Consider the following 17,739-nt stretch of genomic DNA (forward strand, 5'->3'; position numbering starts at 1 on the left):
GAAAGAAAGGCTGAAATCAGGAAAGGGAAGGATTACCCAGAACATTCTGACATCCCTGAAATGCAGAAGATCAAGAGGAACTGTTAGAAACAGGAAGGAGGGCCCGGCGGCGTGGCCTAGCGGCTAAAGTCCTCGCCTTGAAAGCCCCGGGATCCCATCTGGGCGCCGGTTCTAATCCCGGCAGCTCCACCTCCCATCCAGCTCCCTGCTTGTGGCCTGGGAAAGCAGTTGAGGACGGCCCAAAGCCTTGGGATCCTGTACCCGCGTGGGAGACCCAGAGGAGGTTCCAGGTTCCCGGCTTCAGATCGGCGCAGCACCGGCCCGTTGCGGCTCACTTGGGGAGTGAAACATCGGACGGAATATCTTCCTCTCTGTCTCTCCTCCTCTGTGTATATCTGACTTTGTAATACAAAACAAAAAAAAGAAAAGAAAAAAAAGGAAACAGAAAGGAACGGCCGAGCTTCTGGACCCAGAGAGCCTGCCAGGAGGGAGTCCCTGGCCCGTCAGCAAGTGTCAAGACTGAACCAGTAGTGTGTCCCGCAAGCGGGGACTTCACTACGGAATGTGAGCCATGCCCTCAGGAAGATCTAACGCCAGCTCTTGGTGGACTGTTCCGAAGGGCTGAGAGGCAGGGAACCCTTGCAAGAACACTCCTTGAGGCCAGCTCTAACGTCATAACTGACTACAGAGTGGAAGCCAGCGCTGTGCAAGGCACTGCACCATGATCAGCAGGCCTGCCAGCAGGCAGCTTGACACGCCGAGTGACCCACATGTGGCCTTGCAACAACAGAGCCAGGCCAGGCGTCCGGTACAGTCCAGGCTGCCATGGTGTGTGGCTGCACCACATTCAGGAGAAAGCAGGGCCGTCGGGGATCAGGAACTGCTGGTACTCAGTGTCGTGCTGGAAGCCTTAGCCACGGGAGAGAGAAAGGCTGGAAACAACATGTGCAGACAACGATTTTATATGCAGAAAAGACTAAAAATAGCAAAAACCTGACAGAGCTGATGAGCAAATTCAGTAAGTTCCCAGGGTACAAAAGCAACACTTTCAATCAGGAAGTCAGGCAGTCCCCAACAGCTGCCTCTATGCAGAAAGAAAATCTCTAGGAGTAAATTTAATCAAGAACATGAGTGACTTCTACAAGGCATATTCAAAGATACTGATGGGAGAATTTGGAGGGGACACACATGAAAAATGAAGATTTAGTTAGAAGCATTTTAACAATCGTAATCCTTCCAGTTACCAAAGTGATATTGGGATCTATCAAGATACTAATAATATTCTACAGAAATAGAAAAGAAAAACCTAAAATGTTTATGAAACTGGAAAAGACCTTGAATAACCAAAGCAATTCTGATTTCAAATCAAAACAAAACAAAAACTAGCATCACAGTACATGACTTCAAACTATACTGCAAAGCTGTAACTAGCCAAAAAACAGACATGGAGACCAGTGGGACGGACTAAGGCAACAAGTGTGCCCACTGGAGAAAGGAGACAGAACCGGGACAGCTGAGGACCTAGTGTCACCAAAGTCAGCTCAGAAAACCTGAAACTTGGAAACAACTCAATTAGACAGGAGCAGCCCGTCCGGAAGTCAGCCCGGCAGAGTGGCTTCAGATGTGACCCCAGCATCACCAGCGACAAAGGCCGACCAATGGATTCCACCAGACCCCCAGGCACCCTCATCGAAGGAAGCAGTGGAGAGAGTCACGTGGCGAGGGATGAAGTTCCTGAATACGTAAGGAGTGCAAACAATTCAATGGGGAAAATGTAACTGAGCAAATGACCCAAATAGACACTTCTTAAGAAGTAAAAAGGCCAAAATGTATCAAGAAAAACCACTCAATAACCAGGAAATGCAAACTGAAAACAAGCTGAGCTGGTTCCTCATCACAGAAGGGCCTTTGTCAAAAAGCCAGAAGTCATAGAAGCTAATGATACAGAGAAAGAACTCCCCAACACTGTTAGAAATTCAAATTAGAGCAGCCTGGATGGGAAAAGCGTGGAGCTTGCTCCACAAGCTAAGCCACGTCTGCCCTGCAGGGCGTGCGTCCCAGGGAAAGGAGAGGCCCCTGCACGCTGACACCCACGCGACTCCACCCACTCAGGTGAGGGAGGCAGCCCACGTGGGTGTCCCTCCCCGGTGCAGGATGCAGTGTGTTCAACGTCCCAAGCTCTGGGATTGAGCGAGCACTGAGCCACGTGTGGGTTCTTTCTGTGACCGGAAGGGTCTGTCTCCTCACACAGGTATCGTGACTTCCGGTACCCACCCGGGCATCCCCAGGAGTACAAACACAACATCTACTACTGGCATGTGATCGCAGCCAAGCTGGCCTTCGTCATCGTCATGGAGGTACGAGGAGGGGCCCGGGGGCAGCAGTCCTGCCCAAGGGTTGTCAGGTGGTGGTTCTTCCTGGGCACTAGCACATGTTGACATGAGGGCATGTCACTCCTGCCTGACCTCAAAACGCCTACAGCGCTGTCCTTACCCAGAGGAAATCCACCACCCGCTCGAGCAGGGGCAGAGCAGGTGGCGGGCACCAGGACACGGGGCCATGGGCAGCGTGCTGGGCTGCGACGGGCTTTTTCAAATTTAAGTGGTGGCCTCAACTTCTTAGAATATTTTTATGACTTTTTACGTACTTGAAATGCAGACACAGGGAGGTTCCATGCACTGGCCCACACCAGGTGTCCACAGCCACCAGGGCAGAGCCCAGGACCCCAAGCTCGTTCCTGGTCCCTGGTCATCCCTTGCTGCCTCCGCAGGTGCTAGTTAAAGATGGGACCGGAACTCCGTGGAGGCTAAGGCATGTCTATGTCTAACATTAAGCAGCCCTCCTGGGGGTCCTTGTCATTCAGGGCTGGGAACCCCCCCACCCCTCCTGAAGGCTCCAAGGCCTTGTCTGTGGCTGTCCCCTCTCTGCCCCTCCCCCGGGGAGACACCTGCTACCTGCGCCCTGTGCCGTACCCCCACACCACCACCACCAACAGCCAGCGAGTTCCGGCTGGCCTTTACTCTCTCCACCTGCCTTCCCCTCGTGCTCAGCCAGTGTCCAGGGAGGCCGCCCCATTGCACCTGCCAGCAGTGCTGTCGCCTGCAGCCTCCTTCCCAGCCCTGCTGCTGGCACTGGCCCAGCAGCACCACTTCCCGCTGGGTTTCTGTCCCCTGCCCCAGCCACAATCCTCTCAGTAGCCGCAAGGCCTGGTGTACTCTGACCCTGCACCATAGCCTCTCCGTGTTACCCCTCTCCCCATTAGCTTCACTGCATCCTTGTCTGGGAAACTCCAAAACTTTCGCATAGGTGGGGCGAGAAGTTGCAAGCAGGCACTGGGCACAGAGGCTTACAAGCCACCCCGTGCAGTTCCATGTCCAGACCTAGGGTCTGGGACCGAGTTCTGCCACCTCTCCCGATCCGGGCAAGCACTGGGCACAGAGGCTTACAAGCCAGCCCATGCAGCTCCATGTCCAGACCTAGGGCTGGGACCGAGTTCTGCTGCCTCTCCCAATCCAGTTCTTGGTGCTGGACGCCCCCAGGCAGGCAGCAGGGGAGGCTCAAATGTTGCTACCTCCAGGCTCCCGGCTGAGCAGGTGGAGCTCCTGTCCCTGGCTGCAGCCCCACCTGCAGGTGCTCGTGCAATGGAAGACCACTTGCTCTCTCTTCCTTTCTTCTCTTTGTGTCTCTCCCTTTCAAATAAAAGAAAGTGAATAAATAAACACTTAAAAAAGTTAAATATTGGGCTTGGCAGCGTGGCCTAGTGGCTGGGGTCCTCGCCTTGATCCCATGTGGCCGCTGGTTCTAATCCCGGCAGCTCCACTTCCTCTCTATCTCTCCTCCTCTCAGTATATCTGACTTTGTAATAAAAATAAAATAAATCTTTAAAAAAAAAAAAAAAAAAAAAAAAAAAAAGTTAAATATTTTAAAAAACATTCACTTTGGTCAAAAACTTGAAATTTCCCAAGTAAACGTGTCTCGTCTTCGCATGCACTTCTCGGGGCCTGCTGTGGGGTGCCCTGGACAGCCTGCTTGTGTGCCCGTGGGGCTAGTGGGGGCCAAGGGCTGCGGTGCCACCTGCCCACCCAGTGCCTGACGGCTCTCTCCTCCGCCAGCACATCATCTACTCGGTCAAGTTCTTCATTTCCTACGCAATCCCAGACGTGTCCAAGACCACCAAGAGCAAGATCAAGAGGGAGAAGTACCTGACCCAGAAGCTGCTGCACGAGAGCCACCTGCAGGACATGACCAGGTCCATGGGGGCCATCGCAGAGAAGGTGGTGGAAGCCGTGGACCCCAGCCGACACCCCAAGGTGGAGTGAGAACCCCGCACCCCTAGACGGACTCTGAGGAATCAGCTGTCAGAAGAGACAGCCAATCACCTGTGACAATGTCAAGTGCAATCACTCTGCTGTCTCCAAACGTGTCGTGCGCCAGCCAGGCAGCAGCCACAAGGGACAGAAAGCTGCCCACCTGGAGAGCCCAGTGTCCCCTGCGCGGGCATCTTGGGATTCTGGCGGCCCTTCCTCCTGTGCTGTCCTCCCTCCCTCTGGGCTCTCCAGCTGTGAGCACCTTCGACTCCAGGTGCTTCTCATCCTTCACCCTGTTCCGGCGTCACCTGCCACAGCGTCATCAGGGACCCAGCCTACTCCCTGTAATCGCCAGGAGCCAGCACAGCACTCGGGGTGTGCACCCTGCTGTGTGGCCGGTGGGAGGACATGGGGTCCCCACGCCCCATTTTTGTCCATCACGAGGCAAGCAGGCACGCTTGTGAGCTGCCTTGAAGCTTCCCTGTGCCAACAGCAGCACCACCTCTGCCTGCCGGCATGTTAGGTGCGGACTCCCCCAGCGCTGTCGCAGGGGGAACATGACGGAAGTTGGCCGAGGTGCAGCCTCACAGGATATGGCTCAGGCCAGCCTGGGTCATCAGTGGACTTCCGCCCAAGGCAGAGAAAATCCACATCAATGACAATCTCATTTTCATCATCATCACGGGAAACACACGCCCATCTTCAGATCCCCACCACGGGGCCTGACCTAAGCGCCACCCGTTCGACACCAAGCTTGACCTAGCAGCCTGAGGAGGGGCACTGCCTTGCACAACCCAGTCTCTGCTCCCCCGGCCTCTGGGCTGACATGCACCCTGCCAAACAAGCACAGACAGCCTGGATCTCCACAGAGCCTGCTGCCTGCAGCTGGAGAAGGGCTGGGCCCCCCCAGCATGGCCCATGCTCACTGTCTGGGTGGGCTGGGCCCCTACTGGCTCTGCCTGGGTGGGGTGGGGTCTGCACCATGACGGTGCTGAGCAGGATCCTGTAGGCCATGGCTCTGGCACAGGTGTCCAAGGAACCCTCCCGCCCGATGCACACGTTGGAATAGGCGGGGAGGAGGGTGAGTGAAGTGTCAGTCAGAGGCTCCGGGAGACCGGACAGCCAAGGCCCCATCAGTTTTCTGGGTGTTTGAATCATCCTCACCCCCTGCTGATCCCATATGGGTGCACCTGCACAAGCTGCAGCCCCTGTTCCTCATGCAAGGTGCCTCCCCTCTCGCTACCTCTCTCTGCTTGGAATCCCAGGGCTCTGCCTGCTAACCTCAACCTGGGCAAGCAAAGGCTCTTACCTCACCTCTAAGCTGCCACAGAGTGCAGCTGTGGGAGGGAGGGAACGCCCCCCCACGGCTTAGCAAACTGCCTAGAAGCTGAGCAGAGCCCCACCCCTCCCGGCTTCCAGAAATGGGAGGGCGGGGCATGTGGAGCCCAGCTTTGCACCTGCCCGGGGAAGCCCTGGGCACTGTCACCTGTCCGTCCAGCCTGAGTGGCCCTGGGCTGCAGCCTTAGACCAGGTTCCCCGGTCAAAGAAACCTCCATGTTGTTTTGTCTTCTAAATAAAACCATCTTGTAAGACGTCTGTCACCAGAATCGCCCGTCCTGAGTTCACAGGGACCTCGAACGGTCACGGAGCGTGGCAGGGGAATCAGGCTGGGCTGTCCCCGGAACCCTGTTCTCACACCGTTGGCTTATGTCCCTGTGGTAACATGTGCAAGGAACCCAAACCTATGCAGATCTGAAACTCGCTGGCGCTTTTCACACACTGTGGCATAAGGCAAGTCTGTAATTTTGGTTAATTTCTGTGCATTATAATGTTCTTTTATAATTATAAGCATTGTAATAAATTTTGTTCTTACAAACAATCCCAGGGGCCGTTCTGTGTATGTCTGGGTGGTTTCAGGGACAGGAGCTGGTGGCTGGGGCTGCTGACCTATGACCTTCAATCCCTCACTGGTGGTATTCTCACCTGGATCCAAGCACGGGGTTTTATGGAAGGATGCAGGATGGGTCTGCCACCCGCATGAGCAGGACCAAGCCCCACACAGGGCACTGAGTGCACAGACCAGCGGGAACCCAAGACCACAGACCACCTGTGCTCACAGGAAGAGGTCTTGTGCTCAATAAGTCAGGTTTGCAGGGAAAATCATCACCCACCCAGTTCTTGTCGCCTGTCTCTGGAAGAATCTAGCAGTTGCTGCATGGGGGTTGGCCTCGGGCTGCAGTGCCCAAATCCACTGCCTAGGACGCTGTCGTCACATCAGCGCCAGCTGCAGGCCTGGCTGCTCGTGTGCCCGGGAAGGCAGGCTATGATGGCCCCGTGCCTGAGCTCCTGCCACCCAGAGGGAACTCCTGGCTCTGGTCTGGCACCGTCCTGGCTGTCATGGCCATTCGGGCAGTGACCTGGCAACTGGAAGGTTGCGCCATCTGCCACACCTATGGTAAGCTGCCTCCCGGCCCTTGGGCTCCCCTCGACTTGCATGGGGCTTGGATGGACAAGCCTAAGGCAAGCTAACATGGCAAGTGCCCATCAGCCACTGGCCTAGAGCCAGTGGATCCTGGAGGGTGCTGTGGGGGCACAAAGGCCAACATGTGACCTGCTGTCTTCACTCTTCTGTGGGCATGTAGTGGGGCTTGCCAGGTGCCTGTGCCATGGGATGTGGCTGGGGACAACGCAGGAGAGGCTGGGAATGCTGAGCTGTCAGCCTGGGACCAGACACTGCCCCTGGGGATTTTGAACACCAGGTTCACAGGGCATTATTTTAGTTTCTCACACAGTGGGTTTGTTCCTATCAAAATCATTTAAGTGTCTCAATTTCCAATACAAGATAAGATTCACATGCAAGTCTTTGGGGTTCTCATAACTGTAAGTGAAAGTTCTGATATATATGCTTTTCCAATAAAAATAAATCTTTTAAAAAAAAAAGGAAAGAAATTGGGGACTGAATCCCTGCTCCATTCAGGAGCATCCCGGAAGCAGCTGGTGATGGCTCACGAACTGTGGTCCTTGCTATGTTACCCAGGGACCCACACTGAGTTCTGGACTCTTAGCTATACTCTGGCCCAGCCCCAGGGGTTGTGGCTATTTGAATAAGCCAATTCATTGTTTCTCTCTTTCTCATTCTCACTTTCTCTCTTGTGCTGCCTTTTAAATGAATACAAATAAGCAAAAGTTAAAAAAAAAAAAAAGTGTAAATCTACCCAGCTGTAAGACTCACTCCATTGCTGTAGTGATGGAGTCTGTATGATCTCAGTGGACAGAAACACAGACCAACGGAACAGAACATCAGAATTAACCATGCAGAACAGCCTCCTGAGTGCAAAGCTGTAAAGGCAGCTGGACCCAAACAGAGAATCTTCACGTGAGGGTTTGCCACACGCGAGAAAGGGAACTCCAACCTAAGCCTTGCGCCTTCCACAAGAAGTAACTCGACCTCACCTGGAACACAGCTGTGAGACTTGCAGGAGAAAACACAAGATCCATGTCCTACACGCCAGATTTAGCCAGGACTTCTCAGGCAAGAAATCAGAGTTTGACAAGATTAAAAACTGTTGCTATGTGACAAGGTTGTTAGAAAGATGCGATCCGAAGGTTAACCTGAAGGAATTCTTCAGAAAACCCATCACCTGGTGCAGAATTCACATCTAGGACAGAAAGAATATTCAAAATGCCACCATAACAAAAATGTGATTAGAAAAGGAACATAAGACATGGAGAGGCACTTCACTGATGATGTGTGCGCAGAGAACAAGAAAGCAACAAGACGCACAGCATCACGTGGAGAAGCCAACAACTTTCTGAACTGGGTGAAGAGAACCTGCCAGGCCAGCTGTGCCGCTTCCCTGGTCAGTGAATCCCTTTGGGTAAGGGGCACCTGGGGCTAAGGGAGCCTGACCAGAGGCTGCGGCCTGCCTCACATCACAGGGTTCAGTTGTCAGATGCCCAGAGAGGCTTGGGCTGTCCAGGCCAAAGCCAGGAGCTGAGAACTCAGTGCTGAGGCCCCAGGCCCTAAGCGTCACCACTGCCTCCCTCCAGTCTTCCTTAGCAAGAAGCTGGAGTTGGGAGTGAGCCCAGAAATTGACTGCCCTCTCCAGTGTAAACTGGTAAGCCCCGCGCCTTCCCTGGACCGTCCCAAGGTGTCCACACATGGACTACTTCACTTAGAAGTTATAACGTACAGCTTAACCATTTAATCAAGCTTTCCCACAAAGGTTCCCATCCCTGACTACTTAGTGATGGCCTGCTCTACTCTGAGGCCACAGAGTAACCAGCCAATCAGACACCTCAATTCTGTGGCTGAACAAAGACACACGTAAGAAAGCCAAACTCTGAAGTGAGTCCAGAGCAAGCAGCCCAGGCAGAGAGGCCGAGGCAGCCATGCTACTCAACAGACAGATGGGGAGTGAGGGTGCTGGCGGCAGGTGCCCAGGTGGAAGGACAGGTCTGGCGGATCCCCCTCAGAGACTGTCCCAAGGGTTCTTGGCCAGGCAGCTTTGTGGAAGACAGGGCAGCAGCTCTGCCAGTTGCAGGAATGTGGTGGGAGTTGCTTCCCAGTGGATGAGTACTGACACACAAGGTACTACTGAGGGAGAACATAATGATTATACAGAGAGAAGTGCGAAGCTTTCCCACAGAACCACAGGTCCACAGACGAGGGTGAGGACACACACCTCACGCCAATCCAAAGATCTGAGGACAAAAGCCAGGTCCATCTGCCCACTACTCAGTTACAAGCTACTTGTATTTCAGCAGGCTGTTTTAATGCTTAATCTGTCATTTCCAAAACTGATCATACTTGCATGTGTATATATTTGAATGTCTAAAAATTATACTCATTTCTTTTTCTACTTTTTTGAGTGCCTGCTACGTGCTAGTTTCTGTCCTTTGGGTAAGGCTGTAACTAAAGTAATCTGATTTCCACTTTTGTAAATTGAAATATCCATCACAATGCAACTAAGTAAAAGCAGTAGAAACGCATGTGCATAAGCTGATTGGGGCGACAGACTGTGCCAGACCCTGGACTGGCAAGCACACACAAGAATCAGGCCTGGGATCACCTTAGACGAAGTTTCTTTGGAGATCCCACCAACTGAACTGTTGATCTCAGAACCCCAACCATGAAGAGACTGTCAGCCAGTGGGTTCTGAATAGATTTCATCGTGCTTGGAACGGTGAGACTGGCAGCATTTCAGACCTGTTGAACTATCAAAACTGCTTGAGCAGGACCCTCGGGGCGTGCCTCACATTGGAGACCTGGGATGGGTGGGAGGCTGGGTGGGGTTTCTCCCTTTGTTTCTCCCCTGAGCCCAGATAGAGGGGGAAAAAGTGATGATATTAGTGTGGAAACAATGGTCTTACCCACTTTCCTGCAGCCCTTGACCCTTTGTACTCTAATCAGCTATGTAAGATTATAATAAATAAATAAATAAGGTGCACATACTGCCTTCACTCCCCCTGTTTGCTGACGGCTCCCAGGCTCCACACCGCAAGTTAGGGACCATGTGCCACTCCAGGGGCAAGGCGCAGCCTCCCTGGGTTCCTGGCAGCTGAAACCTGCAGGGACACAGCTGGCATCACAGGCACTGCCAAGCACTCCACAGGGACCCCAACGCCGGGGTCTTGTAGCCGAGTCAGGGTCCAGACGGGAGGATTCAAGCTGCACCGGGGGAAGACAAAGCACAGAAATGGGCAAGACACCTCCCGGGACCCAAACCAGCCCAAGGGTCAGGTGCCCGGGGAAGAAGGGTGAAACCATCCCTGGGGGTCCTCTTGGATGGGGGCTGGGCACAGAAACCTGGGCAGCAACAGTATTTCTCTCTTCTGACCCTGCACCCTAAAGGGCCCTCTGGTGGCCACGCCAGGGAAGCCCCTCCTACTCTAGCACTGTCCACTGCAGCCCATTTCAGGTGGTCTCAAGCCAGAGCCCATGTCCACAGCTTCCTCCTCGATCCCATCCTCACACCCCGGGCCCTGATGCCCCTGGCCAGCTCCCGGCCAGGAGCCCCCTGCTAAGCCAGGGAGGGTTAGAACACTACGACGTCATTGCAGGCAGTACAGACGGTGAGCTGGACAAGGGAGGCATCTGGGGTGAGCATCCAGTTTAGGATTAGGTCAGCTCAGTGGATGGAGCACCAGTGCTCAGGGACAGGAAGCCCAGGGAGGGGACCGAGCCTAGGAGTGAGGCCGGTGACAGGCACAAAGGTGGGCCGACGCACATGGGTGCTCCAGCTCCCCAGGGCAGCAGCCCCGCCCCACACGCAAAGGCAACACGTTTCTCATAGCCTGTGGCACTGCCAGGGCATTTCACATTTCCATCCGGCGCGCGTGACACTTCAACACAGGAAGACTCACTGCACTTATAGCTCACTGCTGGTGAAAAGCTAATCTTCCTTTGTTGTCTGCCCCCTTGCCCACCTGCCAGGAACTGTTCTCCCAACTGGAGCCAAATTGCCTTAAGATGCCCTTTGTCCCACAATCCATGTAGAGAGTTCACTTGGCCATGACTAGATCATCCTCACGGCCCCATTCTTCCTGACTGACACCTGCTCCGCCCACGGGGCTACTCTCAGAGTGAGGGAGCTTCAGAGTCAGGGCATGTAGGTGGCCATCGGAGGGGTTAAGTTACCTCACCGAACCTTTACTACGCAGCAAGGAAACTCCTGCCCTGATCGCCATAAAGGAAAGCAGAGTCCGAGTTGCCGAGATGGAAGTACGGAAGGCTGATCTCCCAAAGCAACTCCTCAGAAACATGCAGCTCTGACAGCCAGAGGCAGCACCAGATCGACTCCAGAACTCCCAGTTCTGTCCGGCAGCCCGCCATCACAGGGGACTTACTTGCTAACTGATCGTGGCTTGCGGTCTCAGGGATTCAGAAGTAACATCATAGAGGCACCAGAGTGGGAAGACTTAGGAAAAGAAAAACTATTCTTTGGTTGCCTCTAGGGGGCAGCAGAGAGCACTCAAGCCTTTCAAGATGGCTCGAGGTTGGCATGAATACAACAGGCCCTCACCAAGGAACTCACAGCCTCACTTTGTCCAAGAGACGTCCTATGGGGTGGATAACGTTCCAGCGACATGGGCTGGATGGTGACGCAGCAGGTTAAGCCGCCCCCTTGGACACCTGTGCCTTGTGCTGGAGCGCCTGCATCACATCCCAGCTCTGATTCCCTGCTAAAGCACCTACTGGGACGTGGCCTGTTATGGCTCCCGTGCTTGGGTCCCTACAGTCCACATGAGAGGCCGGACGGAGTCCCAAGCTGGTGCCTTCCACCGGGTCCCAGTCACTATGGACTAGGGAGTAAACCAGCGGATGCGAAATCCATCTGTGCCACGGTGCCTTTCAGCTTCAATCACAGGCTCACCAAGTTGAGCCTCGTGTGGCAGTTCCGAAGCCTGAACCCAGAGTGACAGCAACGCCAACGACCAGGGCTCTGGGAAGTCAGCTGCTGCTCACATGAGGGCCATTGCATGACACAGTCTCTACTCTGTCGGACCAGCAACGCTTAAAGGACAGACAGCAAACGAGAAGGGCAGCGGGTGTGATGAGGAGTGGGCACCGGCTTCCCCAGGCTCAGCCAGGCTCAGCCCAGATGGCCCCTATGCCCATGGAGGCTTCTGACATCATCTGCTCTCTGTCCTCAGGTCAGAAACCCTGCAGCTCTGTGCGCAGCAAAGTTGAGGTTCCATGTCCACGGGCACTCAGAGGCCTGCCTTTCTCCCACCTGCCTCTTCTCTCCCTCCTGTCCCATCTGGCAGAGTACCACACTTCCACACACTGTGGCCGACACATCCATGAAACGGCAGTCATCAGATTGACAGCTCTTGCTTTTCCACAGAGTGCAAATCCCTTCAGCATCTGGCTAAAGTCACCGACCTACTCTGACCAATCGCACTTTATGTAACTTTGGAAACCGACAGGCTACCCGGAGACAGGAGGACACAAGCCCTAGGCCAAAGTGCAGGATGGAGCCAGCACAGTCCAGCTGAATAATGGACACACCACCTGCAAGAAGGAGAGATTCCGAACAGTGCCCAGACCGTGAGCCCCTGCTGCTCCCACACTGACCCTGTCGTCGCTGCAGGGAGAGCGAGGGAAGGTGGCCCAGGAGCACCGACTCCCCCTCTCAGTCTGAACCTGCAGGTACCACACATGCAACACAGGGTAACATCCCAGCATGGAGCGAACTCTTATAGAGCCAGAGAGCAGCAAAGGGAACGTGGGAGGGGTTCTCCTTGTGTGTTTGTTCTGTGAACCACACTCCCCCCAGGCCTGACCCATGGCCATGGGGGGAGAAGCCAGAGACAGCACCAGCAGACACTCCAGCCAGAAAGAGCATTGGTAGGGCAGTGGGAGGCCCTGGCTGCAGGTGGGGGTGACAGGCACGGACAGGGCAGTGGGAGGCCCTGGCTGCAGGTGGGGTGACAGGCACGGAGGCTTGCAGGCCTAAGCATCTTTCACCCAACCCAGACAGGTCAACGACACACAGAGGAAGGCAGCTTGGCAAGTGATCACTGGCAGGATGTTCCTGCAGGTCACCCAGGGTTCTTGCCTCATGGTTTGTTTGTGTGTAAGGGTGTGAGTATGGTACACATGTGTTTGTGTGTGTGCATGTGTGCATGCAATCTGTGTCTGGGTGTACCTATATGTGTAGCATTTGTACAGGTGGGCTTCCTTGAAGGTATGTCCATGCATTAGAGGTACAGGTATTGTGAGTGTGTGTGTGTGTGTGTGTACATAGTTGTGCATATGTGGTGTTTGCATGCGTCATACAAGCACAGGTGTTTAATGTGTGTGCATGTGTGCACCTGCCCATGTGTGCATGAACAGGCATACGTGCACACCTGTACATACATGTTTGTCTAGGGTGAGCACAGGCTCGGCCCCTTGGGTCCAGGCCCTTCCCCTCCCCGAGGCCTGTGGCTTTCCTCCTGGCACCACAGGTGGATCAGGGCACCTCAGCGAGCATGAATCCATGCAGGGGAGAAAGAAACAGCTTAGGAGCAAAGAGGTGTACAAGATAAACAAAAATGGACTCAACTGAACAGAGAAAAGGAATTCAAGATATGCAAAACAAAGTCCTCAAAGAAATAACAAAGAAAATTAAAAACATGAATCAATAAAAGCAATTGTAAGAAAAACCTAGTTGGAGACACTGAATATTTTTAAAAAAATCATTGCTGAAATAAAGAACTCAATCAATAAATTGAACAGCAAAATAAATGGAACCCTGGAGCAAACTGAAAAACTGAAGAAGTGAAGGAACCTATGGGGAAATGATTAGACAGGGCTGAAGAGCAAACTAGAAAAGATGCAGTTAAGATAGTTGGAAGAAGTCAGTGAAAACGCCACGAAACAGATCCGAGCCAGGAAGACTGACCCATGAGCGGCCTTGTGAACCCCAGCCACAGAGAACGCAAGGGTCCCACTAGAGGATGGGCAGATGGAGCAGACGCTCCGTGCAGCCACTGCCAGCCACTCCGCCACACACAGCTGGCTCTGGTCCGGGAAGCGCCATGTTCCTGGAGCAAGGTGAGAATGGGCTGCTGCAGTCCCATCACGGGCAGCTGCTGTGGTGGACAGGTGGTGAAGGGAGGCCGAGGTGGAGCTGTGGGTGGACTCCCTGACGCGGGGACATACGGGCCCTCCTGTTGCTGCTGGACGCCTCGGGATGGGGTGGAGGTCCGGGTCCCGGGTTGCAGCAGAGTTCCTGCACACCTGCCCAGTCTGTGGCGCCACCCCTTCCTGCACACTGTGGACAGGATGTCTGATACATAAGGCACAACTTTTGAAATACAATAGTCAGGAAAAAAAAAAGACCAGAAACACAGTTCAGAATCCATGGAATCCTATCAAATGACCAAATATACGGGTCTTGGGAATTGCTGAACGTTTAGGGAAAAAATGAATTAGAAAACCAATTTATGGTCTGGCACAAGGGTTCAGGCCCTAAATCCTCGTCTTGCAACCATCAAGATCCCATATGGGCACCAGCTCATGTCCTGGCTGCCCCCACTTCCCATCCAGCACCCTTTCTGCAGCCTGGGAAAGCAGACAAGGATGGCCCAAGCCTTGGGACCCTGCACCCACGTGGGAGACCAGGAGGAAGTTCCTGGCTTTGGATTGGCGCAGCACTGGCCATTCTGGCCGCTTGGGGAGTGAAGCATCGGACAGAAGATCTTCCTCTGTCTCTCATCCTCCCTGCATATCTGACTTTGCAATAAAAAAAAATCTTTAACAACAACAACAACAAAAAGGCAAGATCAGACTTCAACAGCATGAAGAGACGCAGTGCACATCCCAAAACCTCCGACCCAAAGCCCCTGTTAATAAATGCAGGTCACATAAAGAACTCTGTAGACCAACATCCCTGATGAGCATCAATGCAAAAATCCACAACAAAATACTAGCTGATCAAGGCAACACCACATCAGAAAGTTCATCCACACAGACTAAGTAAGGATTTATCCCAGGGACAAACCAACATATGCAAATCAATAAATGTGATATGTCACATCAACAATATGAAGGCTTCAAACCACATGATTATTTCAAGAAAAGCAGAGAAAACATTTGATAAAATGTTTGTTAAAAATTTGATAAAACACAGCATCCTTTCATCATAGAAAAAAAGCTTTTAATGGGGTAAAGGGGGAACATACCACAACATAATCAAGGCCATATATGACAAACCCACAGCCAGCATTATCCAAATGAGAACGAGCTAGAGTCCGGAACGACACAGGTTGCCATGTGCAACACGGCCACTCAGTTAGTGTGGGAACTGCAGCCAGACCATTAGTCAAGACGAAGAAATCCAAGGAATTCAAAGTTAAAAGCAGGAACTCAAATCCTCCCTCATTCAGAGAATTTGACTTAATTCCATCTTTTCCAATATTTTGGGATAATTACACAAGCATTACACTTATTTCCACTTCAAATGATCTGTAGAATCTAGGAGTGAAGCTACTGTCCTCCGAGTGTTTCTCTGATGGGAGTTCTTACTGCTGCAGCATTGTTATTCATCAGTTCAGGTTTCCTGTATTAACTGGACGTAATTTCGGTAAGTTGTATGTATCTAAGAATTTGTCCACATTAGTAGGGGTTTTCAAATGGTTGTTTAGTTACTTGGAGTTCTCTATGTCTCAGTTTTCAGTTCTACTGTTTCCTCTTTGTTTTCTGTTATTTGAAAGCATGGTCTGTTTGTTGATCTGTGCAAAATGCAAGTGTATCATTCTTCGGTGGTTTGTGTTTTTGTAATTTGGCTACCATGACCTTCCCTTGGTGCTGTGTAGGCTGGGAGGAAGATCACCCAGACACTGCAGAACACCAGCATGCTGAACCTCAGGAACTTGCCTTCATTCAGTGTGTTGGACCGGTTCCTGACAAAGAAAACCACAGTGAGGTTTCTCAGGTATCCCACAGCATAACAGAAGGCAATGACTGAGCCCACATTGCACATGATGATGACGCGGCCATGCTCAGAGTGTGCATCTGTGTCAAAGGGAGAAGATGTTCCCAGCCACCACAGATAATATACATGCAACATGGAAAGGTCCACACCACCCGGTCCACCCGGCTCCTCCTCTAGCTAGCTGGCTCTCCATGTGATCTCCCTGCAGCACACTCTTTTTCCCTCATGATCTTGTCTGCCTCCAAGGCCTGGGCCAGCCTCCTCCTCGCCTTCTTCACCTTCCAGGCCTGCCGCTGGATGTCTCCAGGAGTCACCTGCTGCCTGGAGAACTCCTGGGACAGACCAAGACCCACCAGGGGAACAAACATGGACGAATCTGCGGCTGGGCCAGAGGTGCACTTAGGCCTGCTCTGCTGATGTCCAGCCCCAGTGGACACTGGTGATGTGCCTGGGATTCTGCACACAGGAATTCGGATGGTGTTGGCAAAGTCCAAGGGGCTCAGTAGCTGTTGCTCGCTGCTGCAGGCCCGGACTCCCTGGAGCCGCTGGACTGCACACAGCTGCTGTGGCTTCCGCAGGGTGTCCTCTTGCGGCAACTGTCGGACCTTGTTGCTTGGGTGGGCAGTGACACAGGTGACTGGTCTCTGAAATACGCAACTGGTGAGCTTGCTGGAGAGCACGCAGCCAGCACCACGTGTCTGTGTAGCCTTCGTTGCACGTACCCGCGGCTGCCTCCGCAGCATGTCGGGGACTATACTTCTTTGCAGCCTCCCCAGAGTGGGCCGGGTTGGAGAAGAGTCGGGCCTGGGTCTTTCCATGGTCACAGCATTGGCCTTGCTCGCTCAGCGTGGAGATGCTCACAGCTGGTGGCACCCTGGCAAACACTGTGAATAACATTCTTAAATATCAGTGGATAAGAAAGAACTTTTAAAAAAATTATTTGTTTGAAAGGCAGTGTTAAGGAATAAAGAGAGATCCATCTTTCACCTGATGGTTCCCTCACTCCCCAGATTATCACAATAGATGGTGCTGGGCCAGAGCAAAGCCAGGAGCTGGGAGCTTCACCCGGGTCTCCCATGTGGGTGCAGGAGCCCAAGCACTCGGACCACTTCTGTTGCTTCCCCAGGCTTGTCAGCAGGGAGCTGCATCCGCAGTCCAGCCATCACACGGAATGGCAGCACTGCAGGCGAGAGTGTGACCAGTCCTGAGAAAGAACTTTGCAGAGCTACAAAAAGCGTCAACACCTTGGGATACATTTAGGAAAGGATATGAAAGATGTTTACAATGAAAATTAGAAAACATTAACAAAAGGAAGACACACAAAAAATTGGAAAATCTCCCAGGTTCATAGATTGGAAAAATGTGTACAGTGTAAACAAAATTTCCATACTACAGAAAGCAGTGTATAGATTCAGTGCTGTTCCAATCAAAATACCAAGAATAATCTCCAGATAATTAGGGGGAAAATCTTAAAATTCATATGGAAGCACAGAAGACTCCAAACAGCTAATCTGATCTCAGCAACATGATGCTGGAGGTATCACATATGCTAGACATACTCTAGAGCTGTTATTGAGACAGCTTGTTGATGGCACTAAAACAGACATGTAGACCAATGAAATAGAATAAAAGCACAAGAAATAAATCCATGTAGCTACATCCAGCTAATGCTTGAGAAAAGGGGCTAAAATAACCCCTTAGAGAACGGACAATTTTTTCAACAAATGATGTTGTTTGAACACCATTTGAAACAAGAGCCCTACTTTATGCCCTAGATAAAAATCAACTCAGTGTGGATCAAGGATCTAAACCTAAGACCTGAAACCAAAAAATTATTAGAGGAACATAGGGAAAACAATGGAAGACATTGGCCAAGGCCAACTTCTTGGACAAAATTCCAGGAAGCACAAGAAGTAGCAGCCAAATTGACAAATATGACTACATCAAGCTAAGAAATGGTCACACAGTAAAAGCACTCACAAAGAGAGGAGCGACCAGCAGAATGG

The 17,739-nt window shown here is 52.4% G+C and overlaps 1 protein-coding gene and 1 long non-coding RNA gene across 3 annotated transcripts in view; one reads left to right on the plus strand and one right to left on the minus strand.

Moving 5' to 3' along the window:
- The window catches only part of ANO6 (anoctamin 6), an 87,637-nt gene extending 83,318 nt beyond the window's left edge, over positions 1-4,319 (plus strand). For both annotated transcript variants that reach the window (XM_058655752.1, XM_058655753.1), the window contains 2 exons: positions 2,252-2,357; positions 4,113-4,319. In XM_058655752.1, coding sequence (XP_058511735.1) covers positions 2,252-2,357; positions 4,113-4,319 — 313 coding nt within the window. The remainder of the gene's footprint in view (positions 1-2,251; positions 2,358-4,112) is intronic.
- LOC131478111 (uncharacterized) overlaps positions 3,610-17,739 on the minus strand; it is a 31,702-nt gene continuing 17,572 nt past the window's right edge. Inside the window, exons 2-3 of the long non-coding RNA XR_009244303.1 lie at positions 4,203-4,341; positions 3,610-3,689 (exon numbers count right to left, since the gene is read on the minus strand). This is a non-coding gene — a long non-coding RNA (uncharacterized LOC131478111). The remainder of the gene's footprint in view (positions 3,690-4,202; positions 4,342-17,739) is intronic.

The sequence above is a fragment of the Ochotona princeps genome, chromosome 27, assembly GCF_030435755.1.
Source record: "Ochotona princeps isolate mOchPri1 chromosome 27, mOchPri1.hap1, whole genome shotgun sequence".
Classification (NCBI taxonomy): domain Eukaryota; kingdom Metazoa; phylum Chordata; class Mammalia; order Lagomorpha; family Ochotonidae; genus Ochotona; species Ochotona princeps.